Below are 12,953 nucleotides of genomic sequence, written 5' to 3' on the forward strand. Positions count from 1 at the left end.
TTCTTAAACTGAGTAACAGTGTGCGCTGTAACCACCTCACGACGCTTTGTTTTAAAATAAGTCGTAGCATGGTAATGACTGGAATGAATTCCTTTGCTCCCAAAGTTCATGTTGAAATGAGATTTTACTTACTCTGTATTGTAACACCAGAAGGCAGTCATCACACTGGCAGCTTGCCTTACCTCCCTAATTTCTGCACAAGTTCCAAACTGTCATGAAAAGAGAGAAGTATGAAATTTTCTTATCATTTCTCCACAGCTAAACTCCAACTGGTTTAGAGGAATGAGAAAAACAGTGCAAAAATACAGTATATACACTCCTTACCTATTCCCAAGACTGCAAGAACAAATAAGTTCTAGCAACAGCTGTTTCATAAACATTCAAGGCATTCATTTACTGTGTTGTCTCCAGCTGGCCTGTCCTGCAGCAGGTACTCTGATTTTCTGAAATGCTCATTTTCCTTTTCAGCTATTTATGTATAGCAAGTCATTGCTGCAGTACTGTCACTGTAGTTAATTGCTACAGTAATGTTCTGAGAGCAGACTTATTTTTAATGATAAGCTTATTGCTGCTTGCTGATTTATTTTATATTCTAGTTGATAAATCCTCACAGAAACCATTCAATGTCCTTTGAATTCAGTTCAAGCTTTTTTTTCTTTTGGTCCAGATAGTTCTATTTTTGAATCCTCATTTAATGACAACAAACAAAATGGGAAATGAGATGACTCCAGATCTGACAGACCCAAGATTTATGTTAGTACAAGGCAGAAACACTTATATTGGAACAGGACCGACAACTTAACATTGACATTACGTGTATTAGGTGCTTAGAAAACAAACAAAACAGGTAGTAGTACCTCTTAAGAAATTCCCAGAACAAGCCTAAAATCTCTTCAGTCTACATAAGGTGGGTTACTATAGGCAGGAGTCGAGAAAAAATTGCAGCAACATTCACCTGCATGTTTGCAAAGGAATTATTACAGTACAATGTATTTGGACCTTCCTGAAGTTAAAGGCTGCACCCAGGAGAATTCTCAAGCAAGTATATTAACTTCACTTGGTCTTAATCAAGTGAGTCCTTGTCTCCTGGGACCAAGGGCTTTGAAGCTACAATGAAATTAATACTGAGCTACGGTACCAACACTGCTTTTGAACTGTAGGGCTGGAGTACAAATCTGCCTTGAGGCTTTTTGTCTGATGTTGACATAAAGCAATTTTGCCTGGAAAAAAAAACAATGGAAGTGCTAGTCATCAATAAAGCTTCTTAAAACCAGTTTCCCTTGGTTTGTTAAAATAGGTCTTCAGTGGTTTTTATGTTTTACTATCAAATCACACTAGTTACACAACCAAAACATGCAAATAAAGCACAACAAACTACTCTTAGCCATTACATGATTAAGCATCTTTTAATATTTCTATTGACAAACATTGGAAGCATAACCAGAGTGAACAGTAAATACTTGGAGTCTGTTCAGTGACAGATGAGTCACTGAACTACTGGTTCAAGGAGAACTACTGGCATTCTAATTTAATTTTCAGTTGAGCCATAGGATGCTGAAGTGATCACAGACTAAGATGTGTTCCAATAGTGCCAATTTCTAATCAAAACTTGGATTGTGCGTTAGAAGCCAAGGCCGAGGCAAACAATTATTCTGTATCATACAGAGAAAGCAACTAGTATTGAACAGAAAAAGTTTGGTCAACAAACTAGTTTTACTTCTTTAATAACCTTTTGCTAATAACTCAACAGGCACAACAGTACCAGTAAGCATAAGGACTTTAAAATGCATGATTGCCACAGACAGTTGACTTGAATACAGTAATAGTGTTTGGTAGCAGACTTAGAGACGACTTTTAGATTCTCCCACTCTGAAATCATTTTCTATTTCTTCAGGATCTAGTCATGCACTGGAGAGGAATTCCACAGCAGTCTCCTTCTCTTCAGTTAACTCCTTAGCAGTTAGTTCCATCTTCTCACGAGAAAAATCATTGATAGGAAGACCCTCAACAAACTTCCAGGTCTTGTCCTGTTTGAAAACGAAGAAGTAAGAAGCCCCTCCATATAAGAACAAGCATCTTTCAGTCTGCATGAAGGAAACTTTGTAGCATAAGAAACAAAGTTTACTGCCTTAAAAACTACATCAGGCAGAAGTTAATTCTGAGTTCAGATGAAGAATGCAACCAACACCAGCTAGTCAGGTCAGAGTCTACTTACCAGTATTTATTTGACAACTACTACACAATGATTAATAGTGGTCCCCTCTGTGAAAGGCTGCTAAAACCCCCATGTCCCAGTAACTGCAGTCCCAGACTAAAAACACTGCTGTCAACAAGCTCATATGACAGTTTAGCTAGGTCTTGCAGAAGGTACTTGCATTTAAATACAGTCTTGTTACCTTGATCACAACAGGGAATGAATATAGCAAGTCTTCAGGAACACCATAAGAATTGCCATCAGAAATGACTCCCATGGAAACAAATTCTCCCTGAAACCAGAAAAGTAAGAGATAAATACATTTTTCACTGCTAGAAGCAAAATCTTCATTTTCAATCTACTGCAACTCCTATGACACTTTATTCCAGAAAAAAGGCAGATTCTTCCCCCTCTGAACATACATACACACTTGAGGTCAAAGACACAGGTGTGTAATCAAAGCATTAAGCAAACAAGCACTTACTCAAAAGCAACATCTTACCGCTGGAGTGCCAAACCAGATGTCCCTCACATGATCACAGATAGCTTTGGCAGCTGACATCGCACTGGACAGCTTCCTAGCCTTAATAACAGCTGCTCCACGTTGCTGAACAGTCTACAATTCAGAAAAAAAAACCAACAAATAAATTGTACAACAACAAAATCATGACTTTAGATAAACATGGTTAGTAAATGCCATGAGGAAAGACCACCTCATATCATTATTTGATTTCATCAATCAAGATATAGTTTTATCACTAAATGAACATGGCACACAATCCAGAAATACAATCTAGAAGAGTTTTGCCAAGATAAGAACATAATGGACTATTTTAGAGGCTGGTTCATTTCTCAGTACCTGCTTTACAGCTAGCAGCCCGCTGATTTCTCTTATACCAACCAGATGTTTCAAGCTTTTACCACCAAGACACTTCATTTACATTGACAGCACAGATGTCTTAGAGCAATACTGGCAATGAAGGTTTTTTGCTGAATACCAACATGAACTACTTGCTGCTCTTATTGAACTACTTGCTGCATTAAGATCCACAAAATCTCCTTATCTTAGACAAAGCATTTTATCATAAACCAACATTACAATGTACCTAAAAGGCCAAACTAGTATCATGCCTCAGCCATGTAAAGTAGAGCAGGATCAAGGACAGGCTTCTGCTTACACTGGTTCGTGAACTGTGGTTGCTAGCATACAATCATTTATTCTGCAGCAAAAAAGCATGAACTGGAACAAGCTACTATATCCAAAACCAACACAGGGAAGAGCATGATCATATGACAAAACACATCCTCAGTCCCAAGCTGAGGTTGTCTTGGCTAAGTTAAGAGTTCCTGTACCTGGCTGTCAGCATGCTAGTGACATTACAATACCAAGCAAAGTACAGCTATCTGGGAGTCATGTTCACCAACAGCTTTAGTAATAGAATCACAGAATCATAGAATAGTTAGGGTTGGAAAGGACCTTAAGATCATCTAGCTCCAACACCCCTGCCGTGGGCAGGGACACCTTATGCTAAACCGTATCACCCAAGGCCTCGTCCAACCTGGTCTTGAACACTGCCTTGAACTTGAACACTGCTGTCTTGCTTTATATTGCATTTAGGTAGCCTGTGCTCTTGATCAATTAATACCTTTATTTTGTTTTACTACCCTACATTACTATTATTACCCTACAATAATGCACCTTCATGTGTTTCTAGATTTTTCACATTACTTTTTAGAAATGCTAGTGACAAGGCCAAAGATATAGATTTGGAAAGTATGTGCGCATGTGCACACGTATGCACATGCCGCGGGAGAGCTGCTGGGCTTTTTTTGGTGGGAGGGGAGCAGCAAACAGAAGATTACCCCACTTCATCTGCAAAGCTGCCCAAAAAAGTCACCATAGTGAAATATCAGTGGTGCCTGTATGTCAGATGAGCTGCACCTGAGCTATGATCAAAATTTTTTCTTGAATCACTTCAGCACTCCAAATGTATTTTTCTAGTAGCATTTACATAGGTCTTCATAATGCCTTAATTTTTTCAAAAGCAAATAACTGATAGAGACAAGCTATCTGAAGATGACTAGTGAGACAGAAAGAGCTCTTCACTAAGTCAATCAGTCTCATAGTTTCCAGTTTCATATGAGGCTAGGAGAAACCAGAAGCAAATTTAAAAATGAAACAAAACAAGCCCAATTCTTACCAGGATAAAGTCTCCCTTCAGCCAGCTGTCATCTTTTATAGCTTCATAAACTCCAACTTCCTTTCCTTTCACGTTTACCTTTGCATGGTTAACATCTGGATATTGGGTGGAGGAGTGGTTGCCCCAGATGATGACGTTCTTCACATCATTAGCAGTCACACCAAGTTTCAGAGCAATCTATTTGGGAATTAAAGATATCCATTGTATTAACTTCAGCTTCTCAAGTCACAAGCTGCTTTGAAAGCATTGCTCTGTTTGTATTTTGCAGGGACAATAGAAAGCCTTCTACTTTGGATAGGCCCTTTTTACCTGAGACTTAGCTCTGTTGTGATCCAAACGAGTTAAGCAGCTGAAGTTTTCCTTTGGTATTGATGGGGCTGACTTTGATGCAATCAGGCAGTTGGTATTTGCTGGATTCCCAACTACCACAACCTAAAAGCAAAAAAGGGTAAAGAGACTGTGGAAAGATGAAGAAGCTGTTTCTGCAGAACAGCTCCATCATTAGAAATACATGGATTTGCCTTCAAAGAAGCTATCATAAAGTTAAATTTTCTAAATATCTTGGCTGTCCTCAACAAGATTCTTTTACACGTGCATTGTTCATAGTCACTGAGACTTCTATAACTGCACAGAAGAATATTTTCTGGCTAGGTATTTTCTTTATAATTTGACATTCATACATGAAAGAGAACAAGACTTCTAGGGAGATCTGCACACTGACCCACAGCCTCATTGCAAACCTCATGTTAATAGATAGAGGGAAAGCCAGATACGTACACACTAGTTAGCCCACAGTGAATTCTCCATCACCTTTTAAATGCTTTCAAGATTGGCTGCCACTGCTTTATATAATTGCTTTATAATTAAGAAATCCAGAACAGTTACTTATCTTAGTGTTCATAGGCAGTTAGAAGTAAAATACTGCCTGAATTTAGATCGATTTCTTAGTATGGAAAACTGATTTTTATTAATCCTTCATTTACTAATGTGCCTCCAATGATTAATGTCAAGCTCCATATACACTCAATCACACACAATAATCTGCAAACCTCCCTTTGTATTTCCCCTTTTGAAAGGGTTCAGTAAATTTTCCATTACTCTGCATAGTTATATTGATAGTTTTTATTCCTACTGTATAAAGAAGCAAACAAGTCTTTAGAAGCAGTAGGAAGTTCATCAGCAGAGGAAGTAGACATTAAAAAAAAAAAATCAGTTACAAAGCACAGTTGGAGTCTGGGCCTGAGATTAAGAGCAGTAGGAGAGCAGCCACATGATCCCATTAACTTTGCTGAAGGAATCTGAGAGAGAACAATTAAAAGCTTCCAACGCTCCAAAGACCAAGACAAAAACAACCTAAATAAAGCCGATTTTTTTGTGCAACTGTAATTCCATATTGATACTGAAGTTAAGGGTCATTATGTTGAAGCCATAGATGGATATGAAGTAGGCAGCTGCATGTAGATAACTTTGTTCTCCCAGAGAAGAGAGGTACTCAGTAGAACACTGCTTTTTAACTTTTTTATGTAATTTGGTGAGGTTTTTTAAAATGAGTGATGACCAGTTCAGAGTATGTGTGGAATACAGCAATACAATGTAAGACCACACAAATTAAGGACCAAACTGTCTACCTATTCAACATACTGTATCTCATCTAACCTTGACTGTGGTGTATTTTCCAGGGCTTAAGGAAAGGAAAGCCTGCACTGAATAGGGTCCTGCTTACACAGTATCATTCTACAACATATTTAGATCTCTACATAACTCAACAGAAAGATAAATTTTTAAATTCAGTTTCTATATTCACCTTAACAGTCTTTTTGGCATACTTGTCCAAGGCTGCACCCTGAGACTTGAAAATTTTCACGTTTGCTTTGAGTAAATCCTTCCTCTCCATGCCCTCTCTCCTTGGCATGGAGCCAACTAGAATTGCTATGTCAAGGTCTTTGAATGCAACTTCCTCCTTGTCTGTTGGAATGACCTCTAAAAAAAAAAAGGGGGGGGGGAATAAATCTAAGTCAGATAAATACTCATGGCAAAGTGTTAATGGGAATATTCTTTGGTTCATAAATAGTATATAACCTGATCCCACAACACCACCACCTTCCCATTCCAAAAATACAAGTATATTCGTTTGGCCTTAATCCACAGATTAAATACTTGCAGTAAATGGTTTATGTATACAAACATATATCTAAAGCTTTATATAGAAATTCTGAAAATGCAGGAGAAACCTATGTAAAAAAGATACCTTTCACGTGTCTCTATCAAATTTACATACACATATGTACATAGAATCATAGAATAGTTAGGGTTGGAAAGGACCGTAAGATCATCTAGTTCCAACCCCCCCTGCCATGGGCAGGGACACCTCACATTCAATCATGCCACCCAAGGCTTCGCCCAACCTGGCCTTGAATACCGCCAGTGATGGAGCATTCAAGGTTGTTCTTCACTTTTACAAAAAATTTTCAGTGACAAGTACCAACCCAAATGAAATTTTCATCTCCTTTTAATTCAAAACAAAGAAGGTTTGATTTTTAGAAGAGGTCATAGCTACATGTTTGATTGGTTGTTGTTTTTTTTCTTACGCACTGTAATAATTACAGTAGCATCTTCCACAAAATACAAAACTAAGAAAGGATCATATAATTTCTTCTGCTTAACTTCCTGACAGCTACAGAAACCCAAAAATGCAACAGTTGTGCTAGAGCATCTTATAGGTATAAGAAAAATTTCTTTTGGCTACCTCTCAGCAGCGGCAGAGCACAATCCTGCAGCTCCATCACTACACCTTCCAATACAGTCATCATGGGGGTGATATCCAGCAACACAAGAACAAGAGGCTGTGAAGAAAAGAACGGTTTAGTCCAAGTTAGGTGTAACATGATTTGAAAATCAATTTGTTTTGTTATCTACAAGAAACTGCAAGACTTAAAATCCATTTACAGAAAACTGAAGAACTCCAGCATGACCAGTAGCTGAAAGACTCCATAAAAGAGAAGGGCTAAATTCATTTTCCCCACTTAAAAGAATAAACTACTTGCATATTGGTAAATCATTCTGAGTATCTAGAAGAAAACAAGTCTCAGAGACTGCAGTTGTGACATCAGCTTATTCATTGCTCCTATGAAAATAAGCTGAGAGTTGGGCTTGCTCAGTCTAGACATAGAAGGCTCCAGGGAGATCTTATAGCAGCCTTCCAATACCTAAAGGGGCCCACAAGAAATCCGGAGAGGAACAAGTAGCAACAGGACAAGGGGGAATGCCTTTAAGCTGACATTAGGAAGAAATTATTTACTATAAGGGTGGTGAGGCCCTGGCACAGGTTGCCCAGAGAAACTGTGGCTGCCCCATCCCTGGCAGTGTTCAAGGCCAGGTTTGACGGGCCTTTGAGCAACCTGGTCTAGTTGAAGATGGCCCTGGCAGGGGGATTGGGACTAGATGATCTTTAATGTCCCTTCCAACCCAAACCATTCTATGATTACTATGCAGCAGAAATAAGTGACAACTCAGTGTAAGACTTACCTGATCTTTGCCAAACACATCTCCCTTGGCAATGCTGTAGAGCAGCGAGTAGGCAATCTGCCCAGCAGCACCAGTTACCAGGACTCTGACAGGTTCACCCTGCAAGAAAATTCCAGAGACTTACCCATAGCCACACAGTGCAACCTCACACCATCCCAGAGTGGTAAATTTTAACAGCTACTACAGAAAAAAAGTTATTTAACCTGAATGAAAGCATGTGCCTAAATATGGATCAGGTGCAGCTCCTGAGATCATACTTCTGTTCTGGTAGAACAACCAGCAGTTTCTCTACTTGCTTTTACAGAAAGAGACCAAAAATATCCTTAAGAACTTCCCCTGGAAAAGCTTGCGAAATGCCAGGAATAACAACCTTATTTGAAAAAACTTTAAACAATGCTGCCTTTTTAACATAAGGCATTACAATATGCACCCACTTGTACTAACTTACTACAGAAATTTTACAAACTGACACTTCACCAGTTTTCGGATTCTGTTACTTTTGAGGGCTGTTTCTGGTAAGCAGTTTGAATACTTTCTTGCAACCAAAGACTTACTGAATGCCAGAAACCAGGTAATCTAGTGGACTTAATGTACTGCCTCACTAAACTGTTACACAGCAATTTAACCAATCCAAAGACAAAAGCTACATTATGGACAAACACAGACACTAATATCCGTAATACAGCTGTCCATTGTCAAACTGACCCAAAACTCCTAAAGACCGTGGAGAAGACTGCCAACATGTTGCTATATTGCAAATGGGGTGGGGGTGGGAATTGTCTTACCCTATAGCAAACCTCCATTCTGTTAATCAGAAACAGGATAAAGGGAAATCCAAAGGTTATTTCATATTGAAAATATGTAAAGCTGAGAGAGTTGAGGTTGCTCAACCTGGAGAATAGAAGGCTCCATGGTGACCTTATAATGGCTTTTCAGTACTTAAAGGGGGCTTCTAAAAAAGATGGGGGTGAACTTTTTAGTAGGCCTGTTGCAGTAGGACATGGCATAATCATTTTGAACTGAAAAAGGGTAGATTTGAACAAGACAGAAGGAAAACAATGAGGGTGGTGAAACACTGGAACAGACTGCCCAGACAGGTGGTAGATGTCCCATTCCTGGAAACACTCAAGGTCAAGCTGGACAAGCCTCTGAGCAACCTGATCTAGTTGAAGATGTCCCTGCTCATTGCAGGAGGGGTTGGACTACATGACCTTCAAAGGTTCCTTCCAACTGAAACCATCCTATGGAAAGGAAAAATATGCCAAAGGACGTTCATAACCCAGTATTTTGTAAGCCTGTTTTCTGTGTCTCCCTTTTCTCCTACAGGCAACAGGAAAGGAACAAGCAGGCTCTGACCAGACTGCTGGAATGCCAAGCCTACTTTTTCAAATAATTAAAAGCTGGTAATTTGTGTTATGGACAAAACACCTTCCATGTTCAATTATGTCTGAAGTGATTTAATTGCATACTGGGCTACATAATGCAAAGCACAGCTTGCAGAGCAAATGCTGTCATTTCACTTGGCGCTGGCAAGGCTGCACATAGACTACTGAGCCCAGTTTTGGGACCCCAAGTTCATGTCCTGTAAGATGAGGCTGAGGGCATTAGGCCATTGTCTGGAGAGGGAGAGGATAAGGGGTGATTTAACAGCAGCCTATTATAGCTTCAAGGAATGTGACAAAAATAATGCTGCCAAACACCTCAGTAGTGGTAGAGAGTACAACAGGGGGCAATGGCTACAAAAGCTAAAAACTGTCCATGAGGGCAATACTGCTGCACTGCAACAGGGTACACAGAGTCTGTGCAACCTTCACCCTTAGTGGTTTTCAAGACCCATATGAAAAAATGTATATGACACAATTCAGCAGGGCAAAAGCCCTTTTATAGGGCTGCGCTGCACAACCTCCAGGCTCAGAAAAAGAGAGGTGAGACTGGATGACCTCTAGAGATCCCTTCCAACTGACATTCCTGTCATCGATATTTATAGGAAAACCATTTTGGGATTTGAGTGTATTCTCTCTGCAGAAGTGACCAGCCAAGCACAGCCGCATCACGCTAGCATTAGATAACTGTAAAAATGAGGCCACCCACCCCATTTTTCCACGTGCTGAATAAACTGAGAGCCTAAGTGATGAAGTTAAAATACTGAACTTGCAGATTTATACCTCGAGATGATTTTGCCTCCATCATGGGAAGGACACTTTAAATATTTGGTTAAATGGCTACTGTTTGTGGTGTTGAGCTGCATTATTTAATTTTGAACCTCACTGCGAGTCTCATCTCTCAAACCTTGTCAAACTCCATGAGGAGGAAGAATGAGAGCAAACGACAGATTCTTGCTGGTTTAAGATCTCAAAACTAGTTTTGGTACACCATTCTTGAGTAGGGAAGTCACACCCTTCAAACATACCATAGTGTCTGAATGACTGTGGGCAGCACAGATTAAGAGGTGGGTCAGATTTTAAAGCCAGTTTTTCATCATGTTTTTAAGGAGAAGCATCATTTCATTAACATAAAGGGCACAATGAATGCTTTTTTAAGGCAGCTAATCATTAGTTAAGAAAATAAATGCTAGAAAGTTACTGTGCTGCAAAATCTTGCTGCTCCAGAACTCACACAGGTAACACCAGAATGCATTTGCTTTGAATTACATGGTATTTTGGATTGATTTCTGAATTGGCAGTAACATGTGCAAAGATTTTAAGAAGTTAGGCTTTGTCCCTTGCAACTGGTAAGCCTAACTGAAGTAGTGCCACAGAGCGGGGAGTAGTCAACAAGAATTTTCTCCACAATATGCACTTTATGTGCTAATTTTATTTAAATATAAAAAAATGTCAATCTATTCACTAGCATTATAGTGTAAACAGGAGAGGGAAGGAGTGGAAAATAACCACAAGAGGTAGGACCACTTTTTTTTAACCAAGACAGACTTAACATTTAGCCTTGTTTAGAAACAAAGTAAAACACCTTCAGCCATGACTCTGCTTCACCCTCTCGAGAAAATTATGTTATTACGTTTGCTTACTACCATACTTCCTGCTCTCCCCCCATTTGGGGCTGGAGAAGGAAGGAAGAAATATCAGCTCAAAAAAGGTAGCAGTACTACCTACTTGTTTTTTCTCTCCAAACCTTCAGTACATTGTATTCACATACAAGCTTCACTCAAGCCCCCGCACTAATTGCGAGGAATTAGTATCAAATCAACTTTTATGCACTCTCTTGATTCCAGAGCTAGATCAACAAGCCAAGAATGTTGTGCTTCTTGCAAAATACAGTTAACTCTCCCCAGAAAACTTACGTCACATGTAAAAATTGGTATAACTGAGCATCCAAGGCTACTTTTGGAGGCTGGATGTTCAGAGAAATTAGTAGCTCCCCAGTGGAAGTTGTAGGCTATACACAATCACATTCAGGCACTTTAATCTGTGACTTGGCTCCTGCACAAAGCTTCAATGAGAATACTTTCACACTGTGGTAACTAGAGGTGACCTTTACTCACTCTCAGGTATACAAGAAGCAGAGGACAAAAATACGACGTTTAACTGAACTATTTAGTTTCAAACGCTTCCCCACTTCACATACAGTTGATGCATAACTAAAATGTTTCAGGAAACTCAAAAACAGTAAAGGAAACGATAAAAAGGAAGAGAAAACCCTAACTGAACATTGCATCCCCAGATACCCTTCTCCCTCTAATTCGGCAGACAGGAGGATTTCTCCCCTTCCTCAATTATCACAGATAAAAGTAAAGTTTCCGGTATCAAATGAAGAAGCTGTGGGTTTAATGCCCTCCCCCTGCACACACTTTGGCTTAAAAACTCAGTGCCCAAATTATCTCCACGATTACTGAGGATATTAGCAGACCTAAAATGCTAGTACCATACATGAAAACAACACTACACTGCAAACTGATTCTGGAGGTTTCAAAGGTAACAGACCAAATTAAATAACCCACAATCTTATCAAATGTAATAACAGGAAAAATCTATGTCCTGTCAACACAACTGATGGACTTTACATTGTTAATCAGTTATAACAGACCTCCATAAACATTACTGCTGCTAAACTCTCTGCAAAATATCACCAACATTACTCCTAATGACTAAGCCAACTAAGCTAACCCACCTTGCTTGATGAGACAAAATCATTAAGCTCCAGCTCTTGAAAAGTCTAGTCTGCCTAACAGACTTTGCATCTATAAACGACATGATTTTATTTCAGAAGTTTAAATCCCCTGCCCCATACCAAATGCATAATTAGGATACTGAAAGCAGGATAAAAACTGTTGCATTCTTAGAAGTCTGGACACCAAATTAAGTTTCAACTAGCAACTGGAGACAGCAAAGTCATGGTAGTCAAGTGAAAGCTCAAGTACAAACTAAAATTTGCTGTCTTGTGGCCACTCCTGAGAACCTGTATTTTGCATGGAAAGAGTGGAGAAGTAGGATAGATGAGATTTACAGATTTTGGTATTTTTTAGGGTATGTCTGCAATAACAAGCCACATTTTGGGGCACACAAGCATCTTCTCTATAGCAAAGTACTAAAAGTAAAGGTTTGAATAACAGGATATAAAGCCTAGAAAACACAGAGATGTTTTTGCAGTTATAAAGGAAGATTTTTGTGCAGGTCTGTGTGTGCGCATACATCTATATGCCACAGAAAAGCAAAGCACTCCAGTTCACCTGTGTAACCCCCGGGCAGAGACAGGAGTCCTTGACATTTTGCAGGATCTACACAAACAGCTGGACTTTTGACAGCAAGCAGGAATGAAACAAGAGAGGAAAACATTTTACACGAGCTTTTCCTTGAGCTAACACCGAGCTGCACCCAAAACCTTTCAAGCCTCATGAAATGAAGGAGCAGGCATGCCCATCTTCCCGAAGGTAATGGAAATTAACCAGCAAGGCTCGGGCGTTAGGAAAGGGCGCGATTAAGACGCCAGGGACCATACGCTGCCCCCTCGCTCGCCAGAGAAGAGGAGCCAAAGGCGATACCAAGCCCGCACTGCGGGGCCTGGCATCGACCCCCGAC

At 39.7% G+C, this 12,953-nt stretch overlaps 1 protein-coding gene across 1 annotated transcript; it reads right to left on the bottom strand.

Moving 5' to 3' along the window:
* Positions 1-1,387: 1,387 nt before the first annotated feature.
* On the bottom strand, positions 1,388-8,074 carry MDH1 (malate dehydrogenase 1). The gene is made up of 8 exons (XM_062611931.1): positions 7,921-8,074; positions 7,142-7,238; positions 6,200-6,375; positions 4,705-4,827; positions 4,396-4,572; positions 2,697-2,810; positions 2,397-2,486; positions 1,388-2,027 (listed from the first exon to the last, which is right to left on the bottom strand). The coding sequence occupies exons 2-8, from the start codon at positions 7,203-7,205 to the stop codon at positions 1,902-1,904; spliced, it is 870 nt and encodes a 289-aa protein (XP_062467915.1). The 5' UTR covers positions 7,206-7,238; positions 7,921-8,074; the 3' UTR covers positions 1,388-1,901.
* Between the last annotated feature and the right edge of the window lie 4,879 nt (positions 8,075-12,953).

Source organism: Pezoporus occidentalis, unplaced genomic scaffold (assembly GCF_034315485.1).
Source record: "Pezoporus occidentalis ecotype Australia unplaced genomic scaffold, CSIRO_AGI_Poc_V1 ctg10, whole genome shotgun sequence".
NCBI lineage: Eukaryota > Metazoa > Chordata > Aves > Psittaciformes > Psittacidae > Pezoporus > Pezoporus occidentalis.